Source organism: Rana temporaria, chromosome 2 (assembly GCF_905171775.1).
Source record: "Rana temporaria chromosome 2, aRanTem1.1, whole genome shotgun sequence".
NCBI lineage: Eukaryota > Metazoa > Chordata > Amphibia > Anura > Ranidae > Rana > Rana temporaria.
Genome location: NC_053490.1, coordinates 65,981,898 through 66,001,035, shown reverse-complemented (window position 1 = coordinate 66,001,035; position 19,138 = coordinate 65,981,898). Strand labels below are relative to the sequence as shown.

Genomic DNA, 19,138 nt, shown 5'->3' with positions numbered 1-19,138 from the left:
CCATGAGCAGAGTAACCCAAAGTGGTGTACCACTGAAGGCCCATCCAGACTGCTTATGCCAGCCACATATGCCAGATAAATAAGGACTCGTCCCATCGTCTTTCAAAAATATCCAAAGCTTGTCAACAGCAAACATGCAAATCAGGAGTTTCAATCAACTATTGCCTATAGATGGAAAAACCATGCTTCTCATTTCACTTCACTAATTTCCTTAAATGTAAATTTAGGTTAAAGTGGATGTAAACCCCAATTTTTTTTTTTTATGTCACAATGTAGAGTATAATATTCCCTATAATCTGTGCCCAGTCTTGCCACACAGAGTTAATCCAGCGCTGAGCAATCCTCTTTTAATGTTCAGTGAAAATTAACAGAATTCCAGATAAAAACTTGCCAAATTATAAAGTCTGTTTCTCTGTTCTTGCTTTGTCTTACAGGTTATTTACATATCTAGAGCTTGGACATGTTTATCATATGTTATGTTATGTTATGTTTATCATAATATGAGGTGATCCAAAGTTCATTGTATATTACCAGGATATGTAAATAACCTGTAACACAAAGCAAGAACAGAGAAACGGACTTCTTAATTTGGCACGTTTTTATCTGGAATCCTGTTAATTTTCACTGAACATTAAAAGAGGATTGCTCAGCGCTGGATTAACTCTGTGTGGCAAGACTGGGCACAGATGATAGGGAATCTTATACTCTACATTGTGACATAAAAAAAAAATAATAATTTGGGTTTACATCCACTTTAAGGAAAGGGTGTTTTTTCATGGGTGTGGAAATTGTGTTTATTAAAGGGAAATGGGCTACAAAATGGCAGTATAGAAATGTGTTTTGCCACCCCCCGTTTCTGCCCCCCCCCTTTTTCACTGTTCTGGGGGTTCCCCCCCTCCCTTCCCTGCCCCCCCCGCCTCGGGGGATGGTATTCCGCTGGGGTGAGGGGGACGGAGAGTGACCAGATTTTTTCAACTTGGTCGCCTATGACTAGAGGCTTCTTTGGATAACAGGGGCCGTGGCCCCACTGTGCCAATTATAGGGGTACTTGTCAATAGTTACTGTGTGCACCAATGTTTTTGAACATGTACATCAACCCTGTCTTATTCCTCCCTTTATTTGGTGATGTTGATTGTGTCCTCCTTCCCCCTTTTTCCCTTTCTTCTTTTTGTTTTTTGAATGTCCTTTCATGTATGTTTGTTCCTATTGTCTTAGCCCATGTTGGGCTCTAATAAAATAAAAATTTATATATTTGAGAAAAAAAAAAGAAATGTGCTTTGTAGCTTTAGGAAGTTCACTGTTGCTAATGGAGTCTGTATATAAATATCACCCTGCCCTCATGGCTCTACAATGAGTTTATTGTGGAGTTTTCATGAATCTATATGCAACAAAGCTGATTAACATGTCTGATTCAGATGGTTGTGGAGGTGTGTTCTTATGTGCATATTTGTTTTTGGATAGTAGTGACCCATGCAGCCATTGATAGTCCAAACATTTTCCAACATGTTCCTTTGTCAGAATTAAAAAAAATAATCAACTTCTTTAACCACTTAAGACTCGGACCAATATGCAGGTAAAGGACCTGGCCCCTTTTTGCGATTTGGCACTGTGTCGATTTAACTAACAATTGCGCGGACGGGCGACGTGGCTCCCAAACAAAATTGGTATCCTTTTTTTCCCACAAATAGAGCTTTCTTTTGGTGATATTTGATCACCTCTGCGGTTTTTATTTTTTGCGCTATAAACAAAAATAGAGCGACAATTAAAAAAAAATGCAATATTTTTTTAATTTTGCTATAATAAATATCCCCAAAAAATATATAGAAAAACATTTTTTTTCCTCAGTTTAGGCCGATACATATTCTTTTACATATTTTTCATAAAAAAAATCGCAATAAGCGTTTATTGATTGGTTTGCGCAAAAATTATAGCGTTTACAAAATAGGGGATAGTTTTATGGCATTTTTATTAAAAACATTTTTTTACTACTAATGGCAGCAATCAGCAATTTTTTTCATGACTGCGACATTATGGCAGACACATCGGACACTTTTGACACTATTTTGGGACCATTGTAATTTTCACAGTGAAAAGTGCTATAAAAATGCACCGATTACTGTAAAAAATTACACTGGCAGTGAAGGGGTTAACCAGGAGGGGCGCTGTAGGGGTTAAGTGTGTTCAGAGGGATTGTTCTTACTGTGGGGGGGGCGTGGCTATGCGTGTGACGCCACTGATCGTCATTCCCTAACACAGGGAACAGACAATCACTGACAGCCACACTAGGAAGAATGGGGAAGGTTTGTTTACACTCGCCTCTTCCCGTTCTTCCTCTCTGTGACCCGATCGCGGGACACTGGCGGCGATCGGGTACGGCGGGCGCGGTCACTGAAAACAGGACCAGGTCACGAGCGCGTCACTTTCAGTATAAGCCTTTGCATGAGTATCGATACTCCCACAAACGCTTAGTATCGGCACCGATAACGGTATCAGTGCAACCCTACTATTTTCTCTATTTGCTTTTATAAATGGGCTCCTGGTCATTCTTTCATCAAAGCGTATACAATATCAAAACTTTTTGTTTTATATATAAATTTGGGACAGGTTAGCCACCCTGTTAAAGCGGAGGTCCACCTAAACAAAAAATATTAAAAGGCAGCAGCTACAAATACTGCAGCTGCTGACTTTTAATAAATGGACACTTACCTGTCCAGGGTGCCCTCGATGTCGGCAGCCAAAGACAAGCAATCGTTCGTCTCTCGGCTGCCCCCGCCGCCATCCTCGGTGAGGGAACCAGGAAGTGAAGTGCTATACTGCCCGGTTCCCTACTGCTCATGCGCAAGTCGCGCTGCGTATTTTCACTGGTCCCGCTGTGTTCGGGGAACTGTGTGCTTCCCAGAACACAGGGGGGGGGGGGGCAGTATTCTGCGGATATCTCTCCCCGGAATTGGGTGCAAATATCTGTATTATAAGGATAAATAGTGGATGTTATGGCATTTCTTGAGAAAGACATTAATGCTGTTAAAACGTTTCTGCAGAGCTGACAGGCGGGAGTAAAAGATTTACATGAGATATTTAACTAATCATTTATCCAGACACATTCCTTTAGTAGACATAAGTCAGACATTTTAGTAGACAAGTCTGACCTTTAGACTGTGCTAACTCACAACACACATCTATCATCAATACAGTGTCAATTAGCATAACTCAATGAAAGGTCTTTAGGAGCCATCCTAAGGTTCATTTACATCACAGTAGCAGACGACATTACCACAGCAAGCTTAATAGTACACATCAGCCAACACACAATATATATACAATATATACAATATCTATACCTCATTAAATGTGACTAGCATAGACCATAGTGGGGTTCTCATTCACCCTGTGCCCCATCTCATGTAGTCCAAGATATCATTTCTCAGTCATCCTATGCCCCTAGTGGACATAGGATGACTTTAGACACAAGAGTCATCGGTGAAGCTGAAACAGGAGTATACTTTCGAAGCGCTTTTGGATTCCAGGGGCCCTCCCGTTACAGACTCCACTCCCTTTTTTTTGTGGACTGGATTAAAGGATTAAAGGATTAAAGGAATGCGTGGACCTACCAATAGAGACCACCTGAAAAACTTACAGGCGGACCTGATCGGACCAATAATGTGAATGAAGTCTAAAGCTGTGTACACACGATTGGTTTGTCCGATGAAAACAGACCGATGGACTGTTTTCATCTGACAAACCGATCGTGTGTGGGCCCCATCGGTCTTTTTTCCATCGGTGTTAAAAAATAGAACATGTTTTAAGTTTTTCCTATGGATAAAAAAACAATAGAAAAATCTGATCGTCTGTGTGGAACTCCATCGGAGAAAAATCCATGCAAGCTCAGAATCAAGTCGACGCATGCTCGGAAGCATTGAACTTCATTTTTTTCGGCTTGTCGTAGTGTTTTACATCACCACGTTTTGGCACAGTCGGAATTTAGTCCGATAGTGTGTATGCAAGTCTGATGAAAGTCAGCTTCATCGGATATCTGACAAAAAAATCGGATTAGATTCCATCAGATATCCGATCGTGTGTACAGGGCTTTACAGTGTTATCTTATTGGAACTTAATTTTAGTCTTATTTGCAGCCACCATCCAGGTCAGAATTATCCTTCAAAAGGGCCTCCTCCAAGTTGGGACAGTTAGGATTAATACATACTGTATGGATCTTGTTGAAGATATTTTTTCAAACAAACAGACTGGGCACTTGATATACTGTATATATAATCACTCTGCAAGTGGGATATAGAATACTTCCATGTTTTTAGACATCACTCTGCAAGTGTGGGGCAAACGCAAGGGTCCAGATTCATAAAAGAGATACGACGGCGTATCTCCTCATACGCCGTCTTATCTCTGAGATACAAAAGTCGTATCTATGCGCCTGATTCATAGAATCAGGTTACGCATAGATCTCCCTAAGATCCGACAGGTGTAAGTGACTTACACCGTCGGATCTTAGGCTGCAATTCTAGGCCGGCCGCTAGGTGGCGATTCCATTGCGGTCGGCGTAGAATATGCAAATGACTAGTTACGCCGATTCCCGAACGTACGCTTTGCCCGTCGCAGTAAATGTACGCCGTTTCCGTAGAGATACGTGGCGTGAAGATAAAGCTGCCCTCTAGGTGGTCTAGCCAATGTTAAGTATGGCCGTCGTTCCCGCGTCAAAATTTGAAATTTAACGTCATTTGCGTAAGTCGTCCGTGAATGGCGCTGGACGCCATTTACGTTAACGTCGAAACCAATGACGCCCTTGCGACGTCATTTAGCGCAATGCACGTCGGGAAATTTTAGGGACGGAGCATGCGCAGTACGTTCGGCGCGGCAACGTGCCTAATTTAAATGGTCCCCGCCCCATTTGAATTAGGCGGGCTTGCGCCGGGCGGATTTACGCTATGCCGCCGCAACTTTACAGGCAAGTGCTTTGTGAATCAAGCACTTGCCCGTAAAACTTGCGGCGGTGTAACGTAAATGCGATACGTTACGCCGCCGCTACGTTACGCGATTCTACCTGAATCTGGCCCCTGGTCTTTAATTTTTATCAAAACAACTTAACAATATAAATTCAAATCCTGCATACCTGTACCTGTATACAAATAAAGCTGCAAGCAAAATGTGGGCTAAACCACTTTCAAGTCATGCAAAAACAAATGTGCTGCGTTATTTTAAGCTAAACAATATAAATGACATACATGTGTAAAACTCTATAAATATCAGCAAATAACATAATTATGCAAAGAAACAAAATTATTATTTAAGAGGTGGTATTGGTCTTATTAATAATTAGCTTTCTTTCCACAATCATACATACACATACAGTAATATCTCGGATTGCGAGTAACGCGGTTTACGAGCATTTCCCAATACAAGCCCCCTTTTTTTTTCAATTCTGACTTGGTTTGCGAGCGTTGTTTTGCAAGATGAGCAGGATTTACCCCTCTGGGGTGTGCAGTACCGCACTTGGCCAGAGGTGTGGGGGGGGGGGCCAGTGCTTCTCGGAAACACTCCATTCCTGAGTGTCTCAGAGTGCATCCGAGCGGCCCCCGAGTGGTCTCTGTGTGTCTCTGGCGCCCTCACCTCTGGCCACATGCGGTACTGCATACAATAGCAGTCACTGTAGAATGAATTATCTGAGTTTCCATTGACTCCTATGGGGAAACTCACTTTGATATACGAGTTCTTTGGATTACAAGCATTCTTCTGAAACTAATTATGCTTGTGATCCAAGGTACCACTGTATATGTAATTTATATTATTTTAAACAGGCGCAGCACATTTGTTTTCCCCTACATTTTAATGCCTGTGACATAGACACACACTTTTGTAGTCAAAGAATTCAAGTGCAAAAATCCTTTTTAGAAAACAAATATAACACAAAACATCAGTAACCAAATTCTTTTACACAAATAAAATAAATATTAATGAGTTTAATTAAACATGAGCTTGCAGGCCACACCCCCTTCCCTCCCAAACAACCATACAATTTTAACGTTAATAATAATGATTAAAAAAACAAAAAAACACAATAACCTAATGGCAGAAAAATGGCCACAGCACTTTTATTGGTCTAAAGTGGTTCTAAAGGCTAATAATTTTCTCCAAAATGCATCCTTTGCATTAGGGTAAAAAATGTCCTACTAATTGTATCGCCCCCTCACCACTCCCCCCCCCCTCATATACTGAGTCCTTGTGATCCAGCGCAGTGCCTGTCTGCAGCAGCTCTACCCTCCACAGGGGCAGCAGTGGGAGCCAATCAGGCTGAGCCATGCTGTGTGGCTGTAGACGCACACGGTCTGGCTCGGGAACAGGCCCACAGGTGTGCCCCTATAGGTAGTGGCTTCCTATAGTGGCTCACTGAGATGAGGAAGAGCCATGAGCGCTGCAGGGGACCCCTGAATAGGAGGTTTGGCACCTCTCTGTGCAATACCATTGCACAGAGCAGGCAAGTATAACTTGTTATTTTCATTAACCACTTGAGACCCGCGCTATTGACAAAAGACGTCAACAGCGCGGCTCTCAGGTGCCAACTGGACGTCATTTAAAAGCATTACCCATCGCTGGAAAGCCGATGCGTGTACCTGGTGGCCGCGATGTCCGCCGGGTACACGCGATCGTCGGTAAGACAGCAGGGACGTGGAGCTCTGTGTGTAAACACAGAGCTCCACGTGCTGTCAGAGGAGAGGAGACCGATCTTTGTCTCTTGTACATAGAGACACAGCATCGGTCACCTCCCCCAGTCAGTCCCTTCCCCCCACACAGTTAGAACACACCCAGGATACACATTTAACCCCTTCCTCACCCCCTAGTGTTAACCCCTTCCCTGCCAGTCACATTTATACAGTAATTAGTGCATTTTTATAGCACTGTTCGCTGTATAAATGTGAATGGCGCCAAATTTGTGTCAAAAGTGTCCGATACGTCCGTCGCAATATCGCAGTCCCAATAAAAATCGCAGATCGCCGCCATTACTAGTAAAAAAAAAAATAATTAAAAAAAATCATAATTCTGTCCCCTATTTTGTAGGCGCTATAACTTTTGCGCAAACCAGTCGCTTATTGCGGTTTTTTTTTACAAAAATACGTCGAAAAGTACGTATCGGCTTTAACTGAGAAAAATAATTGTTTTTTTTTTTTTTTTTAAATTGGGATATTTATTATAGCAACAAGTAAAAAATATATATATATTTTTAAAATGGTCACTCTTTTTTTGTTTATAGCGCAAAAAATAAAAACCGCAGAGGTAATAAAATACCACCAAAAGAAAGCTCTATTTGTGGGAAAAAAAGGACGCCAATTTTGTTTGGGAGCCACGTCGCACGACCGCACAAATGTCAGTTAAAGCGACGCAGTGTTGTAAGCTGAAATTTCGCCTGGGAACGAAGGGGGTTTATGTGCCTAGTAAGCAAGTGGTTAAAACATTTATGTACCTTTTATAAATGCTTTAAATTAGAATCAAATAAATGATCTTTATTAAACTGAATAAACAAATATCAAATAAATACACAAAAACAAAACACATATCAGTCATCAGGACTCGGGCAAAAGAAATTCAAATTATTTAACAAAATGTTCATCCTTGATCAAGGCTGACAAACCACATAAAGTGCCTTCATGCCAGGTGGGAGGGTGGGGGTGCTTACTGTCCTGTAGCTGACCAACTGCAAACAAGTCTGAGGATATAGTCCTTGACATACTGAGCCCCATGAGCTATGGAAGAATCTACATGAGCAGGCGGAACACATTTTCCCACGACTGCTTCAGGGCTGTCTTAATGAGAGGGCACACCTGGGCACTGCCCAGGGGCCCCAGCTGCATGGGGGCCCCTGCACTTTCCCCAAAGCAGCTGGACCTTGAGCCCACGCTGCCCCGAAATTGGGGGCCCCATGATGGTACTGAGAGTGATAGATACACAGGGGAGGCAATCTGCCTCCTACCTTGATGTCTGTTTACCTGCACTGTCATCATTGTAGGGGCCCCAGAGCATTACTTTGCCCAGGGGCCCATGATGCTATTAAGAAGGCCCTGTACTGCTTTACTCCAATCTAAATCTAAAAGAATCACACTGGAGAAAATATATTCCTGAACTAACAGCCAAAGTGTAGGACATATTGTCCTTTCAGGTCTCTACTGTTATGTATAACTTTCAGAGACCAGGTAATGCAAGTAAAGTTTCTTCATTGTATTTACTATACTCCCCATGTCCGTTTTGGAATGGGTAGGTTATAATCTTCCTCTTGCCCCAAATGCCTGGGAGCGGATGGTACATTTTACCATATGGTGTGGGATTGCCCGGTCATACGATCCTTTTGGTTTGCAGTGAAAATGTTACTGGTTCTGGGCTCAGACTATCTATTATATGTAACCCCTACCAGTGTCTATTGGGATATCTAGATGAAAAAACTCTTTCTATAAAAAAAATTATAGTTACTTGGAAATTACAATACGTTCTGGTAAGAGAAGTCGGTAGTGAAACACTACGGCTTCACCCTGGGTCCCTTCTGCACATACGCGATTCACCGCTGCGCTCTCCTACTGGCCCAGTGGCAGGCGAAGGAGGAGGAAGCTGAATTGCTGACATAATGCGCCCCTGCCCCGATCTTCCAGATGTAGGGACATGTATCCGCCCCCCCCCCCCCCTTGAAAGGTGCTTTAAAATAGACCCAAAGGCAATTTTTTTTAAATTTTGGAGAGAGTGAGACCTCGTACACACACTCGGTTTTCTCGGCAAGAAACAGCAAGAAAACTGCTGGCAGAGCTTTTTGCAGAGAAAACCGTGCGTGTGTATGGTTTTTCGTCGAGAAAACTGCTGGGAATCTCGACGAGAAAAATAGAGAACCTACTCTCTATTTTCTCGTCAGGATTCTCGACACTGCCGAGAAACCCGAGCGTGTGTATAATTACCTGCCTTCATGGAAACCCACGCATGCTCGATGAGACTTCGGCGCATGAACGGTAGCTTCCAAGGCATAGTGTAGGGTGTAGCAAGATGACGGCAACGGCATCGAATGTGACAAGTGCATGCTCGTCGTAGTCGATGACGTCACCGCGTTCTTGCCATTCAAAAGAACGGTGGTTCTTTTGAATGGTAGACACTCGACGAGCGAGAAAGCTTGCCAGGAATCTCGTCAGGAAAACCAACGTTTTTTTTCTGACGAGATTCCCGGCATGTGTACAGGGCTTGAGGGTTAAAGGAGTTGGAAATAAAAACATTTTTTTTGCTGAAATGACTGTTTACAGGGTATAGAGACATAATCAGTGCTTTAAGTGGGCCAAAAGAGGTGCCGGTACTCTATTAGGCGCCGGTGCTCCCCCCCCCCCCAATACTGAACATGAAAATATATATATTTTACAAACCCTCTCTTAGACGAAACCTAACATTTGATTTTGCTGCTAAAATTACATAAACCAGCTGATGATGTCAGAAACTAAAAAAAGAGAAGATAAAATGGGCACAAAGCATGACAAGGGACAGACACCACAGAAAATAGATAGGAGAAGTATAGAATATACATATCAGTCTGTGAGCAGCCATAGCAACAAAACATCACTCACCATTAGTACTGAATCTGTACTTCAGATCCAAAGCAAAGTCCGATGACTGATTTTTCACTTGCTGCACCGTCCTAGGAGGGCCAGTCACCCGCTCACATCCACCACGCCGCACTGATCGCTCCTCACAGGAGCGCGGAAAGGAGTTGACGTCATCTAACGTGAGGTCAACTCCCTGCCTGCGCCTGCATGTACGGCTCAAGCCGTACTCTGCACACGGCCCGCCCCCCTCCACTAGCTGATGGCCGGCCCAGCCAATGACTATTATGGAGGAGACGGTGCGCGATGTAATTCGCCCAGCGGCCAGCCACTACAATGCTGTAGCTAGCTCTCCGCCCGGGGGCCGGATTAAAAGGTCCGTCGGGCCGTATCATCATATTCCTGGCCTGGGGCTGCGTCCAGGTACGGGAAACCCACGTACTGGGCGCACGGAGAGGTGCTGGTACTCTCCAGGGCCATTTTTTGGAAGTGGCGGTACTGAGTACCGCCGCGTTCCGGCCCAGTTAAAGCACTGGACATAATAGTTAACTGATTCCTTTTAAAAATGATTAAAAATAAAAAATAAAGTTTCGTTTTTGCATGCTGTTTCCTGCCTGTGATGTACAGAGCCACAGAGCCAATAAAGGGCAGTGATGGTTTGGAAAACAAAACTGATTGGTGCTGAGGGGTTTTAGACACACAGTAATCACACCTCCTTGAAGTTAGTGACCACAGAGAGAAAGCTCCCAGTACTGTGGTTATAAGGAAACAGACAACCAGTAAGTGTGGAGATCAGAGAAGAATTACAGCAACTTGAGAGCAAAAACGAACAATGAGGACATGAAAACAGCACTGCATTAATGTAAAGGAATCTATTAAGATAAAAAAAAAAATTCCTTTACAAACCCTTTAAACCCTGTCAGGTTTAATTTTGCTATCATCTGTGTCCCATTTGTGGGAGGTTTCCCTTCACTCCTTGCCCCATAGCCAAAACAGGAAGTGAGAGGAAATCCCTCAAAAAGTGAGAGGGAGTCCCTGGTGGTCACCGGAACTAGTGTCCATATTGGAACATTTCCCCTCTATTCCTGACCTGGGGAGAACCCAACATTTGGGATTTTCTTTTACTTTCACTCCATCCTAGCCCAAAAAAAGTTTTGGCTTTAGTTACACTTTAAAAAAAAGGTGAATGGGGTCATGAAGAATAAAAGTAGCTCAGGACTTCTAAGCGGCTATGAATGGAGACCTGGAGCTTTAAGAGTTATAGCAACTGACGCTCTATTGTATCACAGGTTGGCCCATCCTACAGCTTGCGTTATATTCAATCTGGTAATAGAAAGTGAAAGTGTCTGGAGGAGATTGTTTTTCTTTCCTAGCACTGAGCTCAATGGCGGAAGTACAAGAAGAGGTCTGTGCCTTCTGTAAGAAGAGTGGCGAGCTTATGATCCTACAGGATACCTCTGAAGAGATCCTAGCCCATTACTATTGCATGGTTAGTAAATCCTTCCCATGTCAGTGTACATGTCATTAATTGTTCCTTCTATGATGTGTTCATAGCTGATATTCCTGTATTGAATTGTATTGTAACTGTACTGTCTTCCCTGATGTTGTAAAGCGCTGCGCAAACTGTTGGCGCTATATAAATCCTGTATAATAATATAATAATAATAAAAATAATAGGATCATCCTTCCTGGGACAGTACTAGATTTTGAAGATTGATCCCTGGAAGCAATCGTCTCTGATTTTCAGCACACAAAAAAGTAAGAACATTTTTTTTTTTTTTAAATATGTGTTAGTGTTTTAGAACTATATCAGCCGTATATCAGTGTCGCCAACATTGTGGACATACAGACTGCTGCTTTTATACAATGCACCTCAATGCAGGAAATCAAATGCGTTTGTGGCTCAAGTGTTGTGGAAGGCACCATTTTCATTGTTATTTTGATATATATTCACTACCGTATTTATTCGAGTATAACGCGCACACGTGTATAACGCGCACCCCTAATTTTCGATTAAAAATCGGTATAAAATCATTGTAATTGCCAAAAATAATTTATTGTATTTATTGTATGTCCAGCCATGTCCCCCGTATGTCCAGCCATGTCCCCCGTATGTCCAGCCATGTCCCCCGTATGTCCAGCCATGTCCCCCGTATGTGAAGCCATGTCCCCCGTATGTGAAGCCATGTCCCCCGTATGTGAAGCCATGTCCCCTGTATGTCCAGCCATGTCCCCCGTATGTGCAGCCTTGTCCCCTGTATGTCCAGCCATGTCCGCCGTATGTGCAGCCATGTCCCCTGTATATGCAGCCACCTACTGTTAATCACCGCGGCGCGGGAACATTACAGACAGCGTTCGTTTGAACAGCTGTTTTCCCTGCCGCGCATAGACACTCCCCCTTGCTCGCGATTGGACAGATCCGTCCAAGGGGGAGTGTCTATGCGCGGCGGGGAAAACAGCTATTCAAACGAAAGCTGTCTATAATGTTCCCCGCGCCAAGGGGGAGTGTCTATGCGCGGCGTGAAAACAGCTATTCAAACGAAAGCTGTCTATAATGTTCCCCGCGCCAAGGGGGAGTGTCTATGCGCGGCGGGGAAAACAGCTATTCAAACGAAAGCTGTCTATAATGTTCCCCGCGCCGCGGTGATTAACGTTGTAGCGGCATTGGTGGCGGCGGTGGTAGCAGCAGCGGTAGCTGGGGCGGCGGCGGCGGCGGGGGGAAGTATTCTAGTATCGGCGGTATTAGCGGGAGTACGAGTAATCCCGCTAATACTCGGTATCGGTCCCGCCACTGCCATCCCACCCCAGTCCTCGTTTATAACGCGCACCCAAAACTTTGATTTTTTTTGGGGTATAAAATTTTGCGCGTTATACTCGAATAAATGCGGTACTTACTGCTCACAGTAATAAACCATGAGCTGTACACGTAACGGGTTAATTTAAAACTTATTTAAAAGGGTTGAGAACGGCTTCTTTTTTTACAGCTATCATACTTTACTATACCAACATACTGTACCGCCAATACAGTATACAAACTTTATATTGGGGTATAAATACATGTATGCAATAAATTAGAGGCTGGATAAAATCTTTAGTGAATAGTTAGGCCGTATTAGTAAAACAAAAAGTAAACTAGTGCACACCCAAATCACAACATCAGTGCATAAAGGGTTAATTACATGAATAAGGGTGCTTGAACCATAGATTGAGTTTCCTCAAGAAAGTCCCTGGAAGAATAATCTATAAATAAATAATAGGCATCACTCCATAAAGCTAGTGAGAGGTGGATCTCATATGAGAAAGGGCCCTTTCACATGGACGTGTCCGTGTCCGGGCTCCGCTTTGCTCAGCAGGGATCGCTCTGTCGATCCCCGCTGAGCAGGCAGATGACAGGTCTGTCTCTGCACACTGTGCAGGGACCTCCCTGTCAGAGCGCCGCTCTCTTCTATTGGGAATCAGATGAAGACGGACCATAGAGTCCGTTGTCATCAGATCGGATCCGTCAGACGGATGGAAAATAGGGTTTTCATCTGTCACACTTTAGCGGGTCGGATGTCAGTGGACATGTCACCAGGGCTGTCTTAATGAGAGGGCACACCTGGGCACTGCCCAGGGGCCCCAGCTGCATGAAAGGGCCCCTGCACTTTCCCCAAAAGCAGTTGGTCCTTGAGCCTATGCTGCCCCATGATGGCACTGAGAGTGATAGATACACAGGGGAGGCAGTCTGCCTCCTACCTACTTGATGTTTATTTACCTGCACTATCATCATTGTAGGGGCCCCAGAGCATTACTTTGCCCAGGGGCCCATGATACTATTAAGATGGCCCTGCATGTCACCGCTGACATCCGTCGCTCCAAAGAGGTGTATGGAGCGTCCGTTTAGGTCCGCCTAAAAAACTGACAGGTGGACCTGAATGGTCCACCCGTGTGAAAGGGGCCAAAGGGTTTTTACGCCAAAACTTTGCGATTCCCACCTCCACCTGATCCTGAGTGTCCACCTGTCAGCTGTTTTTTCTGGTATCTATCCATGTGTTTTGATGTTTGTTCATTTTAATTACATTTTTAGCCTGGATCTCCCTCCATTTCTGCTTATGCCGCGTACACACGATCATTTTTCGGGTTGTAAAAAAAATATTTTTTTTAAAATGTCATTCAAAACGATCGCGTGTGGGCTTCAGAGCATTTTATGGGTTCTGAAAAACGTAGAAAAAATATTTGAACATGCTCTATTTTTTCACAACGTTTTAAACAATGTAGTTTTTCGGGTTGTAAAAAATGATCGTGTGTGGGCTTTAACGACGTGAAAAACCCGCGCATGCTCAGAAGCAAGTTATGAGACGAAGCGCTCGTTCTGGTAAAACTAGCGTTCGTAATGGAGTAAGCACATTCATCACGCTGTAACAGACTGAAAAGCGTGAATCGTCTTTTACTAACACGAAATCAGCAAAAGCAGCCCCAAGAGTGGCGCCATCCGAATGGAACTTCACCGCGCTTTGCTAGAGCATTTTTTTTCACGATTGTGTGTAGGCAAGGCCGTTTTAATGATGAAGTTGGAAAAAAAATTTTTTTTCTAGAGGCTGAAAAACATTGTTTTTTACAACCCGAAAAATGATCGTGTGTACGCGGCATAAGAGTTTGTCTAGAACTGTGGGGATATCTTGTGCATGTACTTTGCTGTACTGTTATTTCTCTATCAGTGGTCTCCAAACTGTGACCCTTTTGCTTGCTTTTATCCGGCCCTTGGGGATTACTCTCACAAATATTAAGAGCTATTCCTCTCACTGATATAAACAATGAAACATTATTTCTTTCACTGACAATAATTGTGGGGCACCATTCTTTCCACTGACACCAACAATGGGGCAATATTCCTCCCACCAACATCAACAATGGGGCACTATTTGTATTCCTCCCACTGACACAATTGATGGGGTACCATTCCTCCTAAAAATACTAAAGATGGGGCAATATTCCTCCCACTGACACCAATGATGGGAAACATTATGGGGCAGAATTCCTCCTCCTACTGAACACAATGTGCTATTTTTTTTTTTTTTTGTGCGCCACTCCTAAAGTCTGAAGGACAGTAAACTGGCTTTTTTGGAGACCCCCACTCTATATAATGATACAGTGCCTTGAAAAAGTATTCATACCCTTTGAAATGTTCCACATTTTGTCATGTTACAACCAAAAACGTAAATGTATTTTATTGGGATTGTATTTGATAGACCAACACAAAGTGGCACATAATTGTGAAGTGGAAGAAAAATGATAAATGGTTTTAATTTTTTTTTACAAATAAATATGTGAAAACTGTGGTGTGCATTTGAATTCAGCCCCCCTTTACTCTGATACCCCTAACTAAAATCTAGTGGAACTAATTGCCTTCAGAAGTCAACTAATTAGTAAATAAACTCCACCTGTCTGTAATTTAATCTCAGTAGAAATACAGCTGTTCTGTGAAGCCCTCAGAGGTTTGTTAAAGAACCTCAGTGAACGAACAGCATTGTAAAGGCCAAGGAACACACCAGACAGGTCAGGGATAAAGTTGTGGAGAAGTTTAAAGCCGGGTAAGGTTATAAAAAATATCCCAAGCCTTGAACATTTTAAGAAGCATTGTTTAATCCATCATCCAAAAATGGAAAAAGTAATGCACATCTGCAGACCTACCAAGATATGGCCATCCTCCTAAACTGACAGGCAAGAAAAGAATTCATCAGAGAAGCAGCCAAGAGGCCCATGGTAACTCTGGAGGAGCTGCAGAGATCCACAGCTCAGGTCGGAGAATCTGTCCACAGGACAACTGTGATGCCGCGTACACACAACCGTTTTTCATGACGTGAAAAATGCAATTTTTTAAAATGGTCATTAAAAACAATTGAGTGTAGGCTCCAGAGCATTTTTCTCGACGTGAAAAATGGGCATTCAAAATTTAGAACATGCTCTAATTTTTCGTAGTTTTTTCGTCGTTTTTCACGTTGTAATTTTTCACGCCGTGAAAAACGGTCATGTGTAGGCTTTAACAACGGGAAAAAACGTGCATGCTCAGAAGCAAGTTATGAGATGGGTGCACTGGTTCTGGTAAAACTAGCGTTTGTATTGGAGATAGCACATTCGTCACGCTGTAACAGACTGAAAAGCACGAAGACTGAAAAGCGTCTCTCACCAAACTTTTACTAACACGAAAATCAGAAAAAGCAGCCTAAAGGGTGGCGCCATCTGAATGGAACTTCCCCTTTATAGTGCCGTCGTACCAGGGCTCAAATCCTGCGGGAACGCGTGGGAACGGAGTTCCTGCACTTTTTTCACAGCAGGAACTCGGTTCCCTTTGCAGGACTATAGCAGCCGAGCCGCCCGAGCCAATCCTTCACTAAGCAGCGATGCCCAGCTCGAGTCACAGTCATGGGCAGGCGAACCTTAGTAATCCTTTATGTTACTGGCCGTTTCCTGTGTATGGATTAATCGGGGCGAGTCATCGCGGGATTTAGAAAGAACTTGCTTCTTTCTAAATCCCGCGATAACTTGCGGCAGACCTCCGCAATGTCTCCTGGGAACAATGACAAAAGCTCCCAGGAGACATTGCGGCTTCGAGGAAGTGACGGAATACCCGCACACTACCCGATGAATCTATATACAGGAAACGGCCAGTAACATAAATGATTACTAAGGTACAGTGGATCGAAAAAAATAAAAACATGCGGTTTAGTAATTATGCATATGAGCGTATCATTTTTTATTTTTTTTTGGTGGGGGAGTGGATCTTGGGTGGGAGTTCCCACACTTTTTTCCCCAGGACTTGACCCCTGCGTCGTACGTGTTGTACGTCACCGTGCTTTTCTCAAGCATTTTTTTTCACAATCGTGTGTAGGCAAGGCAGGCTTGACAAGAATCACGTCGAGAAAAACGTTGTTATTTCTAGGACATTAAAAATGATCGTGTGTACGCGGCTTTAGTCGTGCACTCCACAAATCTGCCCTTTATGGAAGAGTGACAAGAAGAAAGACATGGTTGAAAAAAATACATAAAAAGTCACATTTGCAGTTTGTGAGAAGCCATGTGGGGGACAGAGCAAACATGTGGAAGAAGGTGCTCTGGTCAGATGAGACCATAATTGAACTTTTTGGCCTAAAAGCAAAACGCTATGTGTGGCAGAAAACTAACACTGCACATCACCCTGAACACACCATCCCCACCGTGAAACATGGTGGTGGCAGCATCATGTTGTGGGGATGCTTTTCTTCAGCAGGAACAGGAAAGCTAGTCAGTTGATAGGAAGATGGATGAAGGCAAAAACAGGGCAATCTTCGAAGAAAACCTGTTAGAGTCTGCAAAAGACTTGAGACTGGAGCGGAGCTTCACCTTCCAGCAGGAAAACGACAAAACATACAGCCAGATCTACAATGGAATGGTATAGAAGATCAAAGCATATTCATGTGTTAGAATGGCCCAGTCAATGTCCAGACCTAAATCCAATTGAGAATCTGTGACAAAACTTGAAAATTGCTGTTCACAGACGCTCTCCATCTAATCTGACAGAGATTGAGCTATTCTGCAAAGAAGAATGGGCAAAAATGTCACTTTCTAGATGTGCAAAGCTGGTAGAGACATCCCCAAAAAGACTTGCAGCTGTAATTGCAGTGAAAGGTGGTTCTACAAAGTATTGGCTGAATACAAATGCACGCCACACTTTTCAGATATTTACTGTATTTGGAAAACCATTTATCATTTTGCTTTCACTTCACAATTATGTGTCACTTTGTGTTGGTCGAAACAAATTGCACATGTCTATTCAGGGGTGCTTTGGCAAAATGCCTAAAAATTTTCCAAAACTTGAATACAAGGCACCAGGTGGATTAACCTCCCTGGTGGTATGATTCTTTCAGAAAAAAGGTGCTGAAAGCGGTACCATTATTTGCAGGGAAATTTGGTGATTTGTACTGTAGGCCTGTAATTTTTAGAAATAACTCACTTAAATCTGACCAAACAAGAGACTAGTAGGCATCCCGGGTATGACATTTTTTTAAAAACAAAATTATAAATTATAATATAATAAATAATTATAAATAATTATAACAAATAATAATATAATTATAATAAAAATTATTCAATAATGTAATCAAATCAAAAAAACATTTTATGACGAATTTCCCCACAAATCGCTATCGCACAATTCTGCAAGTGATTATAATTTATTATCGCTGTTTTTTAGCTGCTCTAAAACTATTTTTGACATAAAGGGACACTTTTGGTTGCTATGGACAATCTACAGTTTTCAGGCAGAAAGAAATTTTTTTTTTTATATAAAAGTACATGTAGGGCACTGGGCAGACCACTAGGGACAAGGGGGGTGTGTATTTTTTACATACAGTACTGTAATCTATAAGATTACAGTATACTGTATGTAATATGTTTGTTTACTTTTTTGAATTTGGCGCCGTTCTCCGCTCCCGTGCGTCGTAACGTCACAGGGAACGGAGATCGGCGGCACAGAAGGACACTGTGTGAATCGAGCGAGGTCCCGCTCGCTCACACAGCGCGGTGGCATCGCTGGATCCAGGGACAAGGTAAGTAAACAGTGCCTGTGGATCCAGCGAGGCAAGCCCGAGTCAGACTCGGGAATACCGCCAGGGGGGTTAAGCCTGCCTTTTAGTTACATTGTGCACCATTACAACCTTCCAGCCTCCTAACAACCAATGACTTCATTGGTTGATAGGGAGATCTTTGGCGCTTGCATACCAGCCTCCTGATCCCCTCTCCTTCAGCACTGGGGTCACATTTTTTTTCTTTGGAAGAATAAAGCAGCTCTAATGTTGGGTGTTCTACATGAGTTGATGTTGCTGCCTTATGTAAAATTATTAGTTTAGTTTTTTTTTACATTTTAGAATGGGGTGCCTCGAGGTTTTTCAGTCAAGGCACCCTTTAAAATTATTTAGGGTTGGGAAACGCTGATTTAAGATACAAGCGGTGATGAAAAGATAATCAGGTATCTTGTGTTAGCGGGATGCCAGCTGAACTACTAGTTTCCCTATGTAGCTCATGCATTTGTTAGCAAGATGTATAGCCATTCATATCTCTGCTATTACTTGTGTGGTATAAACATATAAATGCATACTGGAAAGGATGGACACAGGGGGACTTATGTCTCCGTGAATCAAACAGGCATGTATGGAATAAACCAATATGTCGATAACTGGAAGAATCCTTATTAGGTGTACATCATGACCTCAGATCATCAATAGTAATGGTGCGACAGAACATGCAGTGGAAATTGATAATGGATACGCAAACTTGTTCTCAGTAGATGTCAATAATATGAGGAGATAAAAAAGGAAAATGGCCACATAGCGTAATCTCGTTTTAAAAGATACAGTATTTATTGCAGCTATTGCACTTACATGTAGCTGAGATGACAAACACTTGTATATATAAGTGAGGCGGCAGTGGAGTCCTCCCGATGCGTTTCGTGTTACAACACTTCGTCTGGGGTTAGACAAAGTGTTGTAACACGAAACGCATCGGGAGGACTCCACTGCCACCTCACTTGTATATACTTGTCATCTCAGCTACAT

General features: G+C 43.0%; 1 protein-coding gene across 4 annotated transcripts in view; it reads left to right on the top strand.

Moving 5' to 3' along the window:
* The first annotated feature begins 10,808 nt into the window (after positions 1-10,808).
* Positions 10,809-19,138, top strand: part of LOC120929093 (PHD finger protein 11-like) — a 71,162-nt gene continuing 62,832 nt past the window's right edge. For 2 of the 4 annotated variants that reach the window (XM_040340302.1, XM_040340299.1), the window contains exon 1: positions 10,810-11,058. In XM_040340302.1, the coding sequence (XP_040196236.1) occupies positions 10,954-11,058 (105 nt within the window). In that variant the 5' untranslated portion in view covers positions 10,810-10,953. Of the gene's footprint in view, positions 11,059-19,138 lie in introns of all 4 variants that reach the window. The other 2 variants (XM_040340300.1, XM_040340301.1) reach the window with 2 other exon arrangements.